This window comes from Podarcis filfolensis, assembly GCF_964270895.1.
Source record: "Podarcis filfolensis genome assembly, chromosome: 1".
Lineage (NCBI taxonomy): Eukaryota > Metazoa > Chordata > Lepidosauria > Squamata > Lacertidae > Podarcis > Podarcis filfolensis.
The window spans coordinates 28,132,150-28,151,170 of record NC_139604.1 but is presented as its reverse complement, the minus strand read 5'-3'; the positions used below and the strand labels follow the sequence as shown (position 1 = coordinate 28,151,170).

Genomic DNA, 19,021 nt, shown 5'->3' with positions numbered 1-19,021 from the left:
TTGGGTGCCTCTGATGTGTCATGAGAGGAGTTGACACAGGTTTTTCTCCATCCACTCTTCATACCATTTCTGACCCCACTAAATTGAATCCCCTGCATCTACAAAGTCTCAAGTACTTATAAAAGACCTTTGTGTCATTTCTGATGCAATACAATGTTAAAACAATTCGCCATGCATGCTGCAATGTAGACTTTGTAGTCTCAAGTGGAGAAAAAGGGAATTAAGTGGGTACCAGCAACGTTTACAACAGTTTATGCCAAATCTCCAAAATACTTTCTTTAGCTGACCCTTTTCTTCACTTATGAGCCCCAAATATTTCTTACCTATAATAGAGATAATGACGACCACAAAATCAAATATATTCCAACCAATAGTGAAATAATAATAGCGGAGTGCAATCAATTTCAGGAGAAACTCCCCAGTGAAAAGGATGATGAAAATCACATTGATCCAGTACAAAGTGTCTTCCACAGAGGGGTCCTGGTTATCTGTTTCTACCATCATGGTGATCATATTGAGGCAGATGAGAACCATGATCCCGATGTCAAAGGCTTGCTTGGTTACGAAATCAAAAACAAAGCCTTGGAATTTATTCTGCAGAAACAAGACAGAGAGAAGTAAGACAGAAAAAGGGTGTGATGTCATTTCATGGGCAAGGGAAAGCTGTTTTTCTCGGTGAACTTGCTTTTTAAACTTCAATGAAAGCTTTTGTCTGATTAATGCAATTTTTGTTTTTTTTAAAAGATACAAGACATTCTTACTGCTGGCCTGGGTATGGGTTTCTGCGGTTTCTTGGACCCCAGCTTTTTCATTGCATTGTAATATTTCTTCTGTTCTTCTGTCAGAAAAATGTCCTGTCCTCCTAAGTAAAGGAATTAAAAAAACCCCACTGGTTATAACCATAACTTTAGACTCATAAGTACACACTTGGCCACTGTACTCCATGCGTTGATAACCTTGAGGCTGGATTACTGCAATGTGCTCTATGTGGGGCTGCCCTGGAAGCTCCAGCAGGTGAAAACTGCTGATGGGAGCAGATGCCAGACAGCCTGTGACACATCTGCTAAAACATCTGCACTGACTGCCCATGTGCTCATGGGCCAGCTTCAAGTTTCAAGGTTCTTGCATTAATACACAAAACCCTGAACAACTTGGATCCAGGATTCCTTAAGGACCTTGAGCCCTAATATCCCAGCTTGATCACAGGAGGGCTGCCTGTTGTACCTCATCTTGCAGAGGCCCAACTGGCTTCAAACAGAAACCAGGAATTTAGTGTAGCTATGGAACACTCTTTCATCAGAGATATGGCAGCCCCTTCACTTTTGACTTTTGTGCATTTCTTGAAGACTTTTTTATGTTGGTAGGCCTTTGCACCTGTTTAAATTGATTAGCTGGTCACTTTAATGATTATTTGACTTTTTAAAATAGTGCTTTATGTTTAATTGTTGTACACCACACTGATATTTTATGACGCAGCGACGCAAAAACGTTTTTAATACATATATAAATGGGTAAACCCCATTTATTTCAAGTAGATGGGTAAGCGCATTACTTCTTCATGGATATATTTTAACCACAAAACTTTGGGATTCACCTAACAAGCCCTGTGTGGAAACTCTGTGTAAGGACTTCTGCTTGCACTATGGGGTTTCCGCCCCTCTCCCTGTGCCCCTCAAATTGGCTCTGGAGTGCCTAAGAACTCCCAGAATGGACTATGGGAGGAAAGGGGGATGCATCATTCTGTCTCAAAAGCTGATATGCTCATGTAGATGGAACATCAGCATTTAATTCCATCCATAAAGATGGAACATTCACCTGCCCAGTCTACCAGTGTAGGCATTATTTTGCATTCATGTAGGGTTTGTTTTAAAGAGGAAAATGAAAATATTTGATGCGGATCATTATTTGATGAATACCCTTTGTTCCCTAAGTGATGGAATATCCTCGAAAGAAGCCGTTTACTGGCTTTGGTTAACTCCTTCTTGAATTGAATTACTTCTGGTACTTGCTTAGTGGTGGTTTTTGGTACATACGCTTTACATTTCAATTTAATTTATTTTCATCATCCATAGGTCACTGCAAATTGTATTAGAGGATACTGACAGCTTGCATACAGTGCAGAATGTTGATTTAATTGCACTGCTGTTGTATCAGTTGACCTCCAGCAGAAGGAATAGTAATTCTATCAACAGTTTGGATTGGATCAAAAGATTCCCTCTTCCTGAGATGGAAGCGGCTTCCTTAGAAGGAAAGAGTTTTTGTCAGAGAAAAACTCGTTCCAATGAAATTCCTTCTATTCAAGAAATGGAATCCCTGATGCTCCCAAAGAAAATATAGTGGTGGTTTATGGGAGGGAAGGACTGAATGGAGAACAACGAGATCCATTAAAAATCATACATATCCGTAACTAACTAATCAACTTCAGAGCCATGATGCTCTGATGTACACTTGGAGTTCCTATCCCTTCTCCCCATACATACCAGAATATGAAACTCTTTGCCCATTTGGGGGCAAAGGGCTTGAGTAAGTTGTGGCACCTCAGCTCCAGGTATTCCTGGATGAGGAAACTTATCTACAGCCAAGTCAATCAAGCTTCAGGTATGGTTATGAAATGGAGACTGCCTTGGTCACCTGGATGGATGATCTATGTAGGACAATGGGGAGTGTGTTCCTGTTGGTTCTGCTGGTCCTGTCTATGACTTTTGATACCACCAGTCATGCTATCCTTCTAGACCTTATGGTGGGAATAGAAGACAGTTTTACAGTGATTCTGGACCTTCTTGGAGGGGCAGTTTCAGAAGGAAGTGCTAGGGGACTCCTGTTTGATACCTTGGCCTTTGGTCTATGGTGTCTCTCAGGGTTCCATCTTCTTCCCCAAGCTATATCTACACAAAACCACAGGGGGAGGATGTCTGGGTTTTGAGATCACCAATATGCTGATGACACCCAACTCTATTTCTCTTTTTCCTTCCAAATTCAAGTAACCTGGTCAAGTTCTAAAGCAGTGTTTGTTGCTGCTAATGGACAACGTGAGGTGCACTCAGGCACTCCATTTGCCTTATGGCCTACACTCGATTATCCATTTGTAAGAGATGCTAGAAAAGGACAAATGTCTCATTGCAAACTTGCCAATCAGGTTTTACACTGTAACAAAAAGTTCAGCTGACCATTCAGAAAACTGAATATTGGTGTAAATTAAGTAACACACCAGTAGTACTGTATAAGCACCTCCAAATGCTATGGCAGTAAGAAAACATAGTGCCGATTCTTGAATGGTATGCAACTATGACATTTTGACTGCAGTGGTACCTCGGGTTAAGTACTTAATTCATTCTGGAGGTCCGTTCTTAACCTGAAACTGTTCTTAACCTGAAGCACCACTTTAGCTAATGGGGCCTCCGCTGCTGCTGCGTCGCTGGAGCACGATTTCTGTTCTCATCCTGAAGCAAAGTTCTTAACCCGAGGTACTATTTCTGGGTTAGCGGAGTCTGTAACCTGAAGTGTCTGTAACCTGAAGCGTATGTAACCCGAGGTACCACTGTATTTTCTGTGAGACACAGCTCACTGTGTGAAGTAGAAATGAATAATCTGGACACTTATCTTCTTTTTTTGCTGGTTGAAATTATCAATGATGACACCAATGAAAAGATTCAAGGTGAAGAATGAACCAAAAATGATGAAGATGACGAAGTAAAGATACATGTACAGGTTGGCCTCATATCTGGGCTGTTTATCCAACTATAATGCAAGGAAACATAAAAATAGATCAGTACCCAATGGGCTGCATAGATTATCTTCTAAAAACATGTAGGTGCTTGCTTAAACACCAATACCAAGGAAATAAGAATAAGCATATAGATGCCTGTAGAAAATACATAAGGCCAGTTCACAAAACTAGAGCATATTTAAACAAAACCCAATGTTCCCTTATAGATGCTGAAAAATGTTCTACAGAATGGCCTTGGTCTTGCAATTGCTTCCTGAGAACCACAGTTGGGATTAGTTTATTCACATGTTTTGTTGGCAATTTAAACTAGGGATACATTTGTTTCTAAGAGTTAATGGTACAGTAGGACTTGAATCCCTGACATCTCCAGGTAGGGCTGGAAAAGATCCCAGTCTAAAATATTGAAGGGTTGCTTCCAATACTGATCCAGATGAACTAATGGTCTTATGGTACTTTGCAGCCTCTTATGTTCCCAGGTCTGGGCCTCTAGTGCATGAGTGCTTGCTCCCACTCTCCCTTAGCTGTCACTAAGGAGAGGCAGGGGGGAAGAGAATAGAAACAAGGACGTAAGTGAGGGAGAAAATAAAAGGGAAAGTAAGGTCAAACAGGAGGCAGAGCTGCTCAAATCACTTTCCTAACCAACAGACTTAAGGTAAAGGGTTAATTTGTGGGTGGACTGGCAATTAATGAGAGCGGGGTGGGAACTAACACTGTAAACGTAGTAAGAAAGACATAAGACTAGCTTGGGATGAAAATGGCCACAATTTTATTGACAGCAGATGTAAACTGGATTTGGCATAGGCATTGAGTCTGTGTCCCGTAACAGCAAACCCAATTGCTGGCTGATATCACCACGAGGCTTAATCCTGGTGAAAGGATTTATGCAGATCTATGGAGAAATCCCACCAGGATGCCATTTAAGGATGTCCTATGGCATGTTGGCTCCCATCTGAGCTTTTGGACAGAACCCAAACCTTGGACCCCTTTAGTAGGGTACCTTGAATTGTTCCCAGATTTGGGACTAACCAAGTTAAAAAACAGACTTAAGAGTAAAAGGTTAACTTCATGCTCTTTGGTCCATAGGAAAGCAATTTCCACTTCCAGAATATTCCCCTACTTGCCAAGTACCAAATCTTAGACAAGATGCCCAATTTTGGGGGGGATGATGTTTTAAAAAACAAATTGGAAAGACAAGACTATTTTCGTTGTTAAGAGAATAAATATGATAGTAAGCGCTTTAAAACACCCACCCATACATAATCAGCATCTGAGAAAGAAAAAGAGAGAGATACCATCATGTACTTACACCTGTGGAATCCACAGCAGCATACATTATCTCCATCCATCCTTTAAAGGTGGCCTATAAAGAGGCGATATGTTAAAAGCTATCCACGATCTAAGTTCTAATAGCTGAGAATATTGTGCAAATTTTCCAAAGCAGAGCTTAAAACTCTTGCATATACAGGTGACCATTTTAGCACACATGCACAGCTGTAGGCGGAAACTGGGAAAGATTGCCTCCCCCTCCCTTCATAGCAGGCATCCTTCGATGAGCGGAAGGACACCAATGGGATTCCACCCGACAAAACTGACATCCAACCTACTGCCAATGGAAGTTATTACCGGTATCTAATGGGGGATTACTTACAACCTGAAGTAGAGAAAGGTATCCGGCTCCCACATTATCATAGTTTACTTTAACGTTTGTCCATCTGGATACATTTGGCATACTTTCACAAACTGATTTATTCGCAACTATTTCATGTGAAATCATCTTCTGATCTGTATTATTCATGCAAAAGTAGAACGTGCCAGCAAACATATTGACGCCCATGATGCTGAAAATTAGCCAGAATATAAGACAAACGAGAAGCACGTTCATGATGGAAGGTATGGCTCCTACCAGAGCATTCACAACCACCTAGACAAAACGACAAGAGAAGTGAACAGAAGTTATTGAAACGACTGCAAAAGATTTGATGTTGGGAAAAGTATTTAGGTAGCTTCTGATGCTGGTGTTAGATTTTATCAGATACTTAATGGTAAACTCCAATTAAATCCCAGTCAAGTGGCTGAAGCATTTTAATCAACTGATCCATTTGATTAACATAAATCTGCATTTAAATAAAAACCACAGTTCTGGGGGAAAGTTTCTAAACCATTAGCAAGCCATTACCATCATGGCTGTTAAGAGGCCATGTCTGTCGCTGTCCTGGGGGCTCTTAGCAACTCCAGCGAAAGCAGTGGGCTCCTGCCTTATGCCTTATTATGTTTCACCCTACCCAGTGATAAGGTCTTATGCCTTAGTCTAGTTAGTTAGGATGATGTGGTCTTATTGCACAAATCATGCTTTAATGTGCTTTATGCAGGCTAGTTCTGTGCATTATGCTCAGAAGCAGGCTACCTATGTGCATTTCATGCTTTATTCTTGCTTTACATGTATAAAACTTGCAGTCTTTATCCAAAGCATGTTTATTGCCACTGAATCCACCCAGAACAGCTGCCCTTGGCAAACCCCTCCCCACACCTCTTTTCCCCAAGGCATAATCCCTTTTCTAAGATGGAATGAGTCATCTTCTGGCTCTGTGACGATACACACTTACGTCACAGAAGACCACGTCTTTCTAAGACGATATTGTCACTTTGCATTTAAAAATATTTTTTAAAGGAAGATTGTTGTTGCTGCCCTAATAATTATTTAAGTCTAATATAAAAGGTAATGTGAATATTGCGTGTTCAAATAACTATCTAAATAAATATATTCCTCTAGAAAAAATGAGGAAGGGAAAGTGGGATCCTATTATGTGCTTAATAATGTATTCGAGAACAAATGAGAACAGAAGGCTGTGAATATAACAGGAGAGCTAATCTCTTACAGGCGGAGATATAAGCTTATTGCAGAGTGGGCGGGAAGGGATTATATTCACTTGGGTTATAACCAAAAGAAGGAGATTGGGTAAGAGGCTATTGTCTGGGACACCTGTATGGGGGGGGGCAGCTAGAATGCAACTGCAGAAAAACTCCTGGTGAATATGACTGAAGATATGTATGTGCTTGTTATCGAGCCTACTCAGTGGTGGTGAAGGCACCAAAGAAGAAGAAGAGGAGTTTGGATTTGATATCCCGCTTTATCACTACCCGAAGGAGTCTCAAAGCGGCTAACATTCTCCTTTCCCTTCCTCCCCGACAACAAACACTCTGTGAGGTGAGTGGGGCTGAGACACTTCAAAGAAGTATGACTAGCCCAAGGTCACCCAGTAGCTGCAAGTAGAGGAGCGGAGACGCGAACCCGCTTCCCCAGATTACGAGTCTACTGCTCTTAACACCACACTGCCTGAATTCGCTGCCTCCAGTGCATCCTCTATATACCATGTAGTTCAGATTTATTGCATGGAGCAAGTTCTCTTACATACTGGCCCAAAGGAGGTTGTGGCCTGCTGTGATTTGCTTGCAATCTGCTTGGACCTTGACTCCACTGTTGTAGCAGGTCAATCTCAAGGGGTGTCCAGAATGCTGTGTCGTTCAGTTTTGTTGAATGAGTTTCATTACCACAGCCTGCGTATGTTGGCAGGGTTCCTGGGTGGGTGCAGGTGACCATTTGCATTCTTTGACCCTTGACCCTCATGGCTGGTGATGGAAGGAGAAGGCAGCTTATCAATGCCTCACTCCAAGAGGGAATGGTATTGGGCTGCCTGGAAGAGGCAGCAGTAAGACCACTCCTTCAGAAATTCTCCCTGGAGCTCAAAGATCTGAACAACTATAGAATGATTGCAAATGCCCCCTTTCTGGGAAAGATTCTTAAGTGGGTGGTCTCTGACCAGCTCTAGTCAATTTTGAGTGGGACTGGTTTTCAGTTAGTGTTTTGGTACTGAGACCGCCCCACTCATTCACAAAGCCTACTGGGGGAATTTCTTCTCTCAGTCTAAGCTACTTGGCAGGGCTGCTGGGATGATAAACAGAAGGGAGAACCATGTACGCAGTCCTGAGGTCCTTGGAAAAGGATGGGATAAAAGTGAATCATAGTAACAACAATTTTCCGTGTGGATGCCACACACACAAAACGTTCTCCCCAAGTCAAGTTATGCTCGCCTTGGATGTAATGTTTACTATAATTAAATGTCTATACCACTCTTTATCAAAAGACCACAAAGTGGCTCACAACACATCCCACTGACTCCTTTTGGGGCATTATGGTTATCCTCAACCCTCCATCCCTGGTTGAAAGCAATGTTCCTGCTAGCAACTGCAAACTAAAACAGCACTGATACCCTTACATTAAGAAACAGAGATACCGCTTGCTGTTTCTGACCACGAGTCCCTCAATTGTTATTTAATGTTGTCTTGCTCACCCTCATTCCTTCAAATCGCGATAATGCTCTCAGAGGTCTCAAGGCTCTCAGTGTCCGAAGCGATTTAATGGGACCAAGTTCGGAAAAGTTCAAGGCATTGGCTATTAGACTCACTATAGAAACCTATTCAGAAACGACAACAGTTACAGAATTATTGAAAAAGTATAAATTATATTCTTTTTAACAACAACAAACAGAATACAAATATCAGCTCGATTACAAACTTAAACCAGAGGGGGAACCTGCATTACGCCAAGTAAACAGAGATGAATGTTCCTTCCTTCCTCCCCAGGAACAGCTCGCCTGGTGGGATGGAGTCACAACAATAGCCTGCCAACAGCGGCAATACCTCCACAGACTAAGAGGGGGACAGATGAGGTGGTTGCAAGGTTAGGGCTGTGTGGACACACTGGCAGAACCATCACATTGCCATCGCTAGCTTGCCCACACAAGTGCTCTCTGTGCTCTCTGTCTCCTTGTCCCTCCCTTTCCCATTAAGTGGCGGCAAAATTGCTGATGGGAGGCTGTTGTTGCAGCCACTGCTGGGCAAGCTATTTCTGTTTCCACCTACCTACCTACCCACATGTATATCCTGCCTTTTTTCCCAGGGTGAACTTAGGGCAGTGAAATGGGTTTCCCAGGTTGTCTTTGAGGAGACCTAGGTCTGCTTAGTAAGGTTCCTGCCCTTAGATACGGTGCCCTCAGATATGGTGCTTTTCAAAATTCACTCCATATGGGTCTTGCACCATCGCAGGACAGTGTTCCAGCAACTGATGCACCTAAAGTCTGAATTATCTTACTGTTATTCACCTCCCTGAATTACCCACCTATACTGTAAATGACAAACAATTCAGTAATGGGTACAGAATGAGCCCCGCTACTAACCACAAGACCACCAATCTGCATCCAGGCATGCTGGAGGCCAGGTTCCTGACTATCCCAGTAGCCAAACATAGCACAGAATCAAGCTTACGTGAGATATAGAAGGCGAAGATTATGAACACATCAAGTCACATGGCACAGCACTACAACGCTGCCACATCCCCACATCTAGGCAGTCATGAGTACACAAGAACACATGGGAAGAGAAATTGATAACTGTGGGTAACACTGTAGAAAGGGCACTGAGCACAAACAGAGGGCAAAGTGTTGCAGCCCAGTTCATGAGAGACCTGAACAAATCCCTATATCTACAGAACACACCTGAATAAAAAGCAAGGGACTTCTATTACCAGTTCCTTCCCATAGGTACTATGTGTTAGGTTGCTGAAGCAAACACCCACTAGGTAAGAGACCTAAACTGTTGAAGGTGACTGGGAGTACAAGAATGCATCATGCTCTGACTGCGATGCGTAACTGAGCCAAAATAGCCCACTTTAAATATTATGATGCATTATGATGAAAACATGGCTCACCAACAATTCAATGTACAAAGCTGCTAGGCAAAGGAAGTACTTACATCAACTATCAGGAAATCGAGCCAGCACCAGGCATTTGTGAAATAGGCTTGAAACCCATAAGCTACCCACTTCAGAAGCATTTCCAGAATGAAGATGTATGTGAAGATCTTATCTGCATATTCAAGTACGATCTTGATAGTCTTGCGCTGTTCTATATATATATCTTCAAAAGCCTATGAAGGAAAACGCTACTACAAATAAGGTCATATTGGCTGGGGGTGGGGCGCGGAGAGACAAAATGTCACTCATTCCGCTGTGCCTGATATTTTTAAAGGCTATGCTTTATATTTATGTACATCTCAATTACGTTTTGGACACTTGTGACTTGCTATTCCATTGGAAGATTTTCTAACATTTGCTTGAAATGCAGAATCTACACATTATCAAAACACGTACCTCAACCAAATTGGTTTGACAAGTTATAAGACATCTAGAGGCTACCAACACTCTTTAAAATACTATTTTAAAGAAGTTTCTGCTATTTTATTTAACTGATTTCAACATAGCCTCTCAAGAATAAAATTCTTCCCAATACATCAAAATGCACCAAACAATATAAAAAAATAAAATCAAAATGAAATGTAATTCTGTTTCATTAAAACTAGCAACCCAACACCCAAAATACGGCATAATGCAGTATAATTCATGGGAAGGAATTAGGAGTTTATCCAAAAAAGGCTTGAAAACTAAAGCAGGAATGTAGAACCTATAGCCCTCCAGATGTTGTTGGACTCCCAGCTCTTATCAGTCCCACACAGCATGACCAAAGGTCAGGAATGATGGAAGTTGTAGTCCATCTAGAGCAGTGGTTCTCAACCTGTGGGTCCCCAGATGTTGTTGGACTACAACTCCCATCATCCCTGAGCTCTGGCCTTGCTAGCTAGGGCTGATGGGAGTTGTAGTTCAACAACATCTGGGAACCCACAGGTTGAGAAAGGCTGATCTAGAGGGACACATTCCCACAACTTGTTTTAAGTGAGAAGGTCAGGATTAGGAAATGAAACTAAAATGGTAGCATGGTAAGAGACAAACCCAGCTGTGACTTTAAGAGAATCTTAACGAATAGCTACTTGGATTTCAAAGGGAGAAATATATGTAAAAAAAGTCATATAACTAGAAGGGAATAGAAGACCACCCCAAAATAAATTCATTTGGGTACAAATTGGGACAATTCCTCCCATCCCAATTAATTAATATACTCCGTTCTACAACATAATGATCTATATTCCACTTACCAAAGCACCACTGCTAAGAATGATCATGAAGACAATGAAGGTTTCAAACCAGTTGTGTTCCACTATCTTATAGCAGGTTTTGCGAAGGTTCCACCATAATTTGCCCTTTCCAGATTCTATGCTGACCTGACAGCATTTGAATCTCCGTACACAGCCTGGAATCAGAATATTTGGTGGATGAAATGATCAAAGTAAAATAAAATGAAGTAAAATATTTAGGCAAACTCCAGGATATGGATTGGGCCCTGAGCTGCCCTTCTGCAAATGGAAGGAAATCCTCATAGATCTTCATTTCTCCCTACAGCCTCACGTGCCACCTCCCACAGTTTCCCAAAAGGCCCCCCAACTCTCTAGAAGAGACTTCTGTTAGCCACAAGGGTGTGACCCCCCCACCCCACCGCCTTTCCATTCATAGTTCTGCTCATAGTTCTCTGGATCCAGCCTCATGAGTTTCTCATGTCCTGAAGCCATTGTTGTAAATGAACAGTACTGAAATATGCAATCAAAGGTATGTTTATGGAAACAAAATGTTTTGTGGTGCTGTAGAAACTAATGTATGAATTTGATGGAGGCTATAAAATCAACCACCAACACAGGTCTTTGAGGTGTTAAGACACAAACTATTAGTTTCTGCTCTTTTGTCTTTACTGTTGCCAGATTCATTTATCTAATTAAACATTATACAACAGTATTTCTAAATTCATTGTGCACAATGATGGTGATTATTAATGTAGCATCATCAACGTGTATGGCATTCTGTATTTTATGTGTATTATGGAATAACAAACATAATAAGTTCAGTTTCTTGCTCTGAGAACCTGATTTCATATATGTACAGAGATACATTATCAGGGAATTACATCTTCCTCCTCCTTTGTTGCATTTCCCCAGAACACCAATTGCAGTCTTTTGTTCCTGAAAAATGTGATTCTCCTATTTCACCCTTGCAAATATGACTGTTGCGGGGAATGTGTTTCCACAAGTATAATGAGTACAGAGCTAAAGTTAAGATGTAATCAGAAAAACATGATTTTCTGCTATATGAATGAACTAACGCTAGAACTACTGCTAGAACTCTTTCATAATGAAGATTTGCTTCCGCTTTTAAGCAAACCTTAGTTTCTAGTGCAACAAAAGCAGGGAGCTGTGGTTTGCTTTAACTCTAGGCAGCAGGGGAAAGTCAGCATCAAACTGTGGCTTCAGATTGACTTTTTTCTAACTAGTCTTAATACAAACCACAGTTTCTGAGTTCCAGCATAATGGGAGTCATGTTTTGTTTAAGAGCTTCTGGCCTCCTTGCAGACGGGAGAGATGTGGGAAGGAGGAGTCTGCAAGCCTGAGGCTCTCCATGGTTCATTCTCATAGTGGGAAACCATGGTTTCTGACCTTATTGGATCACTCATAATGTCCAGTGTCATGTGACAGCATGCATTATTCCCCTCACACTATTGTTACTACTACCTCTGAAAGTCAGTCTAAATTTGCATCTATACATATAAAATGGCATATGCAATTTTATTTATTTTTTGCTAATTTGTCACCAGAGGTCTGTACCTAGCAACGCTCCGGCTTAATACCTCTTTTTAAGGAAACCTTTGGTACTGTTTCTACTTTCTCTTTTCTCAGACAAAGAAACAGAGTCCCCCCAGGACTCTCTACCATTCTGCTTAATGACAGGATGAAAATGGATCAATGGAAAGGATCTTCCTATGGAGTCTGGAAGCAGGAAACAATTTGCTAACTGCATCCTGAAGAGTAGGAAATCCTCTGGGACAAAGTCAGCAAACTTATTCTAGACTCCAATTTCAAAGGGATGGATTTTTTTCCCCCCAACTGACAATCTGGAGCAGTGCACAGACTTGACGTCCTTCCTCAAGGAACAGGCCAACATATTGATTCCCAACTCCAAAGGGAGAAACGTCACTGTAACAGATTGATAGTCTGCCATTAATCTGATATGTTTCACCACAAATGCTCATTTAAAGAAATGACTTAAAAGAGAGAGAAAAACCCTCCTGGCAATATATGGATCGGATAGCTGTTAGCCAATTTTATGATTTATGGAAAGCCCAGAACAACTGTGCAGGGTTGGGGAAGAGGTGAAGTTTCAATCCTGCAGGAAAAATTGTTGCCCTGATGGAACCTTAGCCGTAGCGCTATGCTGAATACAACCAAGATACATATTGCTGGTGCCAGACATTCTGCCATCCCTACATTTGTTTGCTAAACTGACTCACACAACGTAAATTTAAAACAGCTTCATTACTCTAAGTAGCAACTGCGTTTAAAATAGCATTTCCTCAAGGAAAAATCCCAGTGGGAATAGCTATGTTAAGTCTGTTGTAGCAAAAGAAACAGAGAGATCTGTGGCACCAATAAGACCAGCACATTTATTGTGTCATAAGCTTCCATGAGCCACAACCCACTTTGTCATAAGCATAAAGTCATTTGGCTGAACATCTCCCCCCTGCTTCCTCACATACTCACAGGATACAGCAATTCCCAAATACATATTTTTGTCCTGCATGCAATCCCCACTGTTAGGTTTGCTGCCCTTGATACCTTCTGTAAAGCAAGCCTTTGGTTGTGATGGGTCTTCTGCTGCATCTTCCGCTTCCTCCTCTCCCAGGGGAGCGACATCAATTGTGCTGCCTTCAGTGGTGCTGGAAATACTTAATTTCTGTAAGTAAGATCACACAATGCATTTTTTTAAAAAGCAGTATGTATTGGATTCTGAGATGAGGTTAATGTGACTGGGCATGCACGGGAGTATGTTCACACATCTCAAATCAGATTTCCAGAAAAGCAAAGCTGTGTTCACAAAAGCCTACTTCAGATTACGGGACCTTTACATGCCGGTCCATCTGTATGTCCACTCCACCTCCCGGCTTCCTGTGTTGAGTGGGAATGTTAATGTTAATGTTCCGAGAAGCCTCCCTGTGACTGGGAACCCTGATAATACAGGAGTTCCAACAGCAGAGGCTTCCAAATGCACACAACCAAATGAACTTAGACATGCCCCCTGTTCCCTTCAGACTTTCCTGATCAGCATGGCAAGTCAAGGATGCAGCCACTGTTTGGGGGAAGTGCAGGTGGGGACAGAGCACACAGACACACTCTGCAACCACCGGGTGGAAATTGCAACACCTGAATATGGTTCAAGTGCCTTAGAACATCTAAACATACCCATATGCAGCTTTGCATTGTTACTTACCAAAGGAAATTTCAAATGCTTTTTGGGCAATGATGGTAAGAATATCCCCCCCCCCAAAAGATATATCTGGTGTCAATCTGTATAATTTATCAATAAATGTATAGAGGGTGCAAATTTTTTCCTGCTGCTCTTAAAATTGTTCTTTTCAAAAAAGAACAATTTTGTCATAGTAGTTCTGACTTAAACTGACATTAGTTGATCAGCAGAAAAAAAAAATACTGCTAAACAGCTTTATCTATCAATGTTATTTATAATGCTAAATTCAAGCTTGCACCACAGACAGGAACCCCCCCCCCAAAAAAAAAGTTGAAATCAGAGGCAAGACCCAAATTGCTCTCAATTTGGACGAGAGTGATTGATTCCCCGCCACCCCCACAAAGATTGAGTTTTATCTAGGGGTGGCTCTATGCTAGCAGAAAGCACTTGTGCAAGGCATGGCAACCAATTTTTGGCTGTCTTCCCTATCCATTCCCTCTTTCCCTGAAAAACAGCTCCTGATGGGCGGGGGACCCTCCAGAACAATATTGGATATGGTGCAGTAAACTGGGGTTCACCAGACAACGGATAATCACAGAATACCATTTCATCCCCAAACAAACTACCGTATTTTTTGCTCTATAAGACTCACTTTTTCCCTCCTAAAAAGGGGAAATGTGCGTGCATCTTATGGAGCGAATGCAGGCTGCGCAGCTATCCCAGAAGCCAGAACAGCAAGAGGGATTGCTGCTTTCACTGCGTAGCGATCCCTCTTGCTGTTCTGGCTTCTGAGATTCAGAATATTTTTTTCTTGTTTTCCTCCTCCAAAAACTAGGTGCGTCTTGTGGTCTGGTGCATCTTATAGAGCGAAAAATACGGTACTTTTTTTTTAAAAAAAGGAATGTCAACAATGAAAGAAACATATTTATTTCATTCCCACAGCTTTTATTTTGCATTCTCTCTTGCAAGTGCATAGATGTGTTGGTTTCTATGCATTTTTAAACTCTTTGTTACTCTGGTACTCAGACCAACTCTTAGAAGTATTCAGAGAATTATCGATTCAAGCGCTAGAGAACTCTCATCTTAGGTTGTGACTGCAATTGGTTTGGGATCCTTCGAACCTGACCATCGAGATCAAATACGCAATGGAATTTAAGGCAGGGCCAAAATAAACAGCATGACCCACGATAGGTCTGAGTACCAAAATTAACCAAAGTAGTTGTGATTATGGCATTCTCTGGCCTGATACAATGTTATTACCATACAGTATATAACATCAGAAATGGCACCAACAGCTGGATGAATGTGGGGAATGATGAAAGCACAGTTAAAACAATACAGGGTGATTCTAATCACAGTTATTGCATTCTGACTTACATGATTCAGGGATGATGTACACCTTTCCATGATTTTCAAACTTTTATTCCAATTATTTAAAAACTTATTTAAGATGTTTAAAGGTACTGTTCCTAATCATTTTTTAGAAAAGCAAATATTTTCCTGAAAGTGATAATCCTATTGACAATCTAGATATTTATCCTGAATATGGTGTTAAGTACGGTGCTGCCATGGACCCGATGGGTATGTATAACCAACCATGTAAATAATTACTCAGAGATGGACCAGTCACAAGCACCGCCCATATGAATATATTGCCAATTCTCCTTCCATCAAAGCTAATCATTGGGAAAGTAATTGTCACAAAAATAATTTGTGGTTTTTCATTCTCATGAAGGTATCCTGATCAATGTAGCCTAAGTGCATCAAACTCAAGTGGAGGAAAGTCATCGTTTTGAGAGCTGCTTGGAAAAATGGATGGAACAGAACCTCTGTCGGTCCAATTCACTTTAAAACTTATGTCAAATGAAAGGTGAAAAAATATTTATTGACTGTACCTACAAATGCTAGCTTGGATTTTTCTGTTTTAGTTTCAATCTGCTGCAGATAGCATAGGGTTGCCATAGTTCAAAAAGTGAAAATCCGGACACAAAAGCTATTCTTCAGGAAATTCAGCGATTTGCACCCAGACACTGCTTTCGATTGGCATATTCCAGCTATGTCCGGAAAATTCCAGGCATATGGCAACCCTAAGATAGCAGAAAGATTTACGAGCACAAATTATCCCTGTGATAGACTCTCATGTTATTTGCTACTCAGGTATTTTATGAGGACAGTTAGATTGCTGTTCATTCCAGATGAACAAGCAACTGGTAAACTGCAAAACACTTGTATCTAGTTCCCTGCCTGTAAAGTGAAATTATGAATGATCTACCTCACAAGGCTGTTGTGTAAATATTGTGAAGGTCTTTATACACAAGAAGCATTATAAAAAAGACAAAAGCAGCAATTAATACTCTTCTAATTATTCTGAACTGGAAAATACCAATTCAAATCTAATTAATTACATGAACATTTGCTTTCATCATTTTAATATGGAGAGCATTTTTATTGTAAGAAGCTGTAGCAGAGACAGGGTGAAATAATTCTGAACTGGATTATAAAAATCACAAGTGATCAATATATATTACATTTTCCTCTTCTGTTACTTAACAGCCTGCCAGCCTGCCTTGTATGCATCCATGGGGCCTGCCAACTCCTAGGCTGGTCCAATGCAGAATAGTGAAAGCAACATTAGTATAGGTGCTAATCAGCAGCTGCAGCTACCCAACATCCTCTGAGCCCATGGAAGAGTGCATCTTATTCTCCTCTTTCCATGACAGCAGCAAAATGGAGAGCAGTCAGAATGACCCTGGGAAGGGAGAAAACAGGACAGCCACAGCAGGCAGGAGCAGGACACACCCCAGATGAGTGGTTAGGAAGGAGCAGCCCTTTTGAATTTTACTAAGCTTCTAATTTTGCTACACCTAAAATTTTGCTGCCCTAGGCAGCGGCCTAATTTGCCTAGTGGTTAAATCAGCTCATGGTGAGAAGACACACAAACTAGCAAGTGAAAGGTACGGTATGTCCCACGGAGGACCTTATGGTCTTCAAACAAAAACATCTTGGAGGTCCCGGGCCACAGGGAGGTTAGGCTGGCCTCCACCAGAGCCAGGGCTTTTTCGGCTGTGGCTCCGATCTGGTGGAACGCTCTGTCACAAGAGACTAGGGCCCTGCGGGACTTGACATCTTTCCGCAGGGCCTGCAAGACAGGGCTGTTCCATCAGGCCTTTGGCCAAGGCAAAGCCTGCCCCCCTCCTTTGGTTATCCTCATAGAACTCTAGCCCAATGGTTGCCATTAATTTGATTTTGAATTGATTTTAGAATGAATTGATTTTCGAATGTTGTATTACTTTTACTGTTGTTAGCCGCTCTGAGCCTGGCTTCGGCTGCGGAGGGCGGGATATAAATAAAATATTATTATTATTATTATTATTATTATTATTATTATTATTATTCAGCATTTATGATGAAACACGCATGGGATTGGCTTGGGAAGCCAGCCGGTTCTGTTTTGACATGAATTTATTAAATCTTCAGAACTTAGAAATGCAACTCAGCAAGTCTGCAGATTCTGATGCGCTAGCTAAACTCAAGTAGGTACTCTACCAGCTTTACTTTCGGTGATTGCACCCTGTGCCTTAAAATAAGGTTTGCGAGAGAGCGGTTGTCACAACGATGAAATGTTTAGAATTTAAAAGTATAGGGTGACATCCAACGGTGTCACCTCACCTATGCAATGGATTTCTGCTTGCACAACAGCGCTTCCTCTCTTCCCCCCACTGCCCAGCATTCCAAAAATCTGCTCTGTAGGGTTCCAGGATTCCCCATAGCTGATTATGGAAGCACATGGGGGGGGGAGAATGGGAAAAGGGGGCAAGTCCTGTAGCATCTGTTGGCACAAAGAGTCATCCTTTAAAAATAAATTACTTTAAAATATATTTATACCACTTTTCATTTAAAAATCTCAAAGCACAATGTGAAACTTGTATGACAGTAATTGTAAAAAAACCAAACAAACAGTAAAACCAAACCAAAGGCTAAGAAAGGAAAGTATTCATTGCCAGCAAAATCTTGGGCGAATGAATGAGTTTTCATCAGGTGGTGAAACAGAATTAGAAGCAGAGATACTACCTCCTACTCATTAAACTCCGCATGGCATGGAAAACCCCCTCATGGGTCTTCTAGGGCCTTTGGCAAAGACTGTCAACAGCCACATCATTATGGGAAAGCCGCACTCACAATCACTTCCTTGGCCATCACCATATTCAGCTGCAGGCACTGAGGTAGCAGTTAGTTTGCCAAGCCCCAGGCCTCCTCCTCATGGCTAAGAGGAAAGGTAGTGAAGGATCCTTCATCCCTGAAGGTTCCCTACCTGACTGGAATGTAGCCAGAGGACCCAATTGCCCAAACACCTTACAGGAAACACGATAAAGTGCAAATTACTGTTAATGGTGATGTCAATGTAAGTCTACCATAGGGTATGGCCACTACATCCATTTTTCTGCTGTTAGTTACAGAATGGCCCATCCCCGTATTTCCTAGTCTTCCACAGAAGACAAGAGGACAAAAAAGTCCACCAGTACCCAGTTGCATCTATCAAAATTTAAATTAAACACTACCATGAGCACTTAGGGAACAAAAGCAACAACACCCTCATTTGATGCCTATTCATCCCTAAAAATGTAATCATGAAACAGAAAAGAGTTGTCATGCTTTTATACTCATGAAAAACGAAGGAAATCCTGTTTCAAACTTAGGCGTCATTAAGCCTCCTTGAGCATACTCAGACGTATGCAAATATGCAAAAATATGCACTGTAAATTAATGAATTATGCCTTAAGGAATGCATATATCAGTTTATTATATTAAAGAGCTTACTAATGAAAATGCAATGTTAATATTCATCACATTCCGACCGGTTATGTAATTTCTCAAAATTACAATTTCTCTTACTAAACTTGAGCATGCTTGGAACTTTAGAATTCAAGACCCAACTATACTGATGGACCAAACCTTCCTCCCGGCCCAAGACCACATGAAAATGGGTTGACTACTTAATTATTCTTCCTGTTGTGTTAGCAATGGTAGTGTGCTGTGCTAGGTGCTGTATGACTCATTTT

At 41.4% G+C, this 19,021-nt stretch overlaps 1 protein-coding gene across 1 annotated transcript in view; it reads right to left on the bottom strand.

Annotated features, from left to right (window-relative positions):
* The window catches only part of LOC310744889 (sodium channel protein type 1 subunit alpha-like), a 45,110-nt gene that overhangs the window by 3,564 nt on the left and 22,525 nt on the right, over positions 1-19,021 (bottom strand). Inside the window, exons 15-23 of the mRNA XM_083576818.1 lie at positions 13,334-13,451; positions 10,772-10,926; positions 9,536-9,709; positions 8,077-8,199; positions 5,376-5,648; positions 5,034-5,087; positions 3,597-3,738; positions 762-862; positions 324-594 (exon numbers count right to left, since the gene is read on the bottom strand). Coding sequence (XP_083432944.1) covers positions 324-594; positions 762-862; positions 3,597-3,738; positions 5,034-5,087; positions 5,376-5,648; positions 8,077-8,199; positions 9,536-9,709; positions 10,772-10,926; positions 13,334-13,451 — 1,411 coding nt within the window. The remainder of the gene's footprint in view (positions 1-323; positions 595-761; positions 863-3,596; positions 3,739-5,033; positions 5,088-5,375; positions 5,649-8,076; positions 8,200-9,535; positions 9,710-10,771; positions 10,927-13,333; positions 13,452-19,021) is intronic.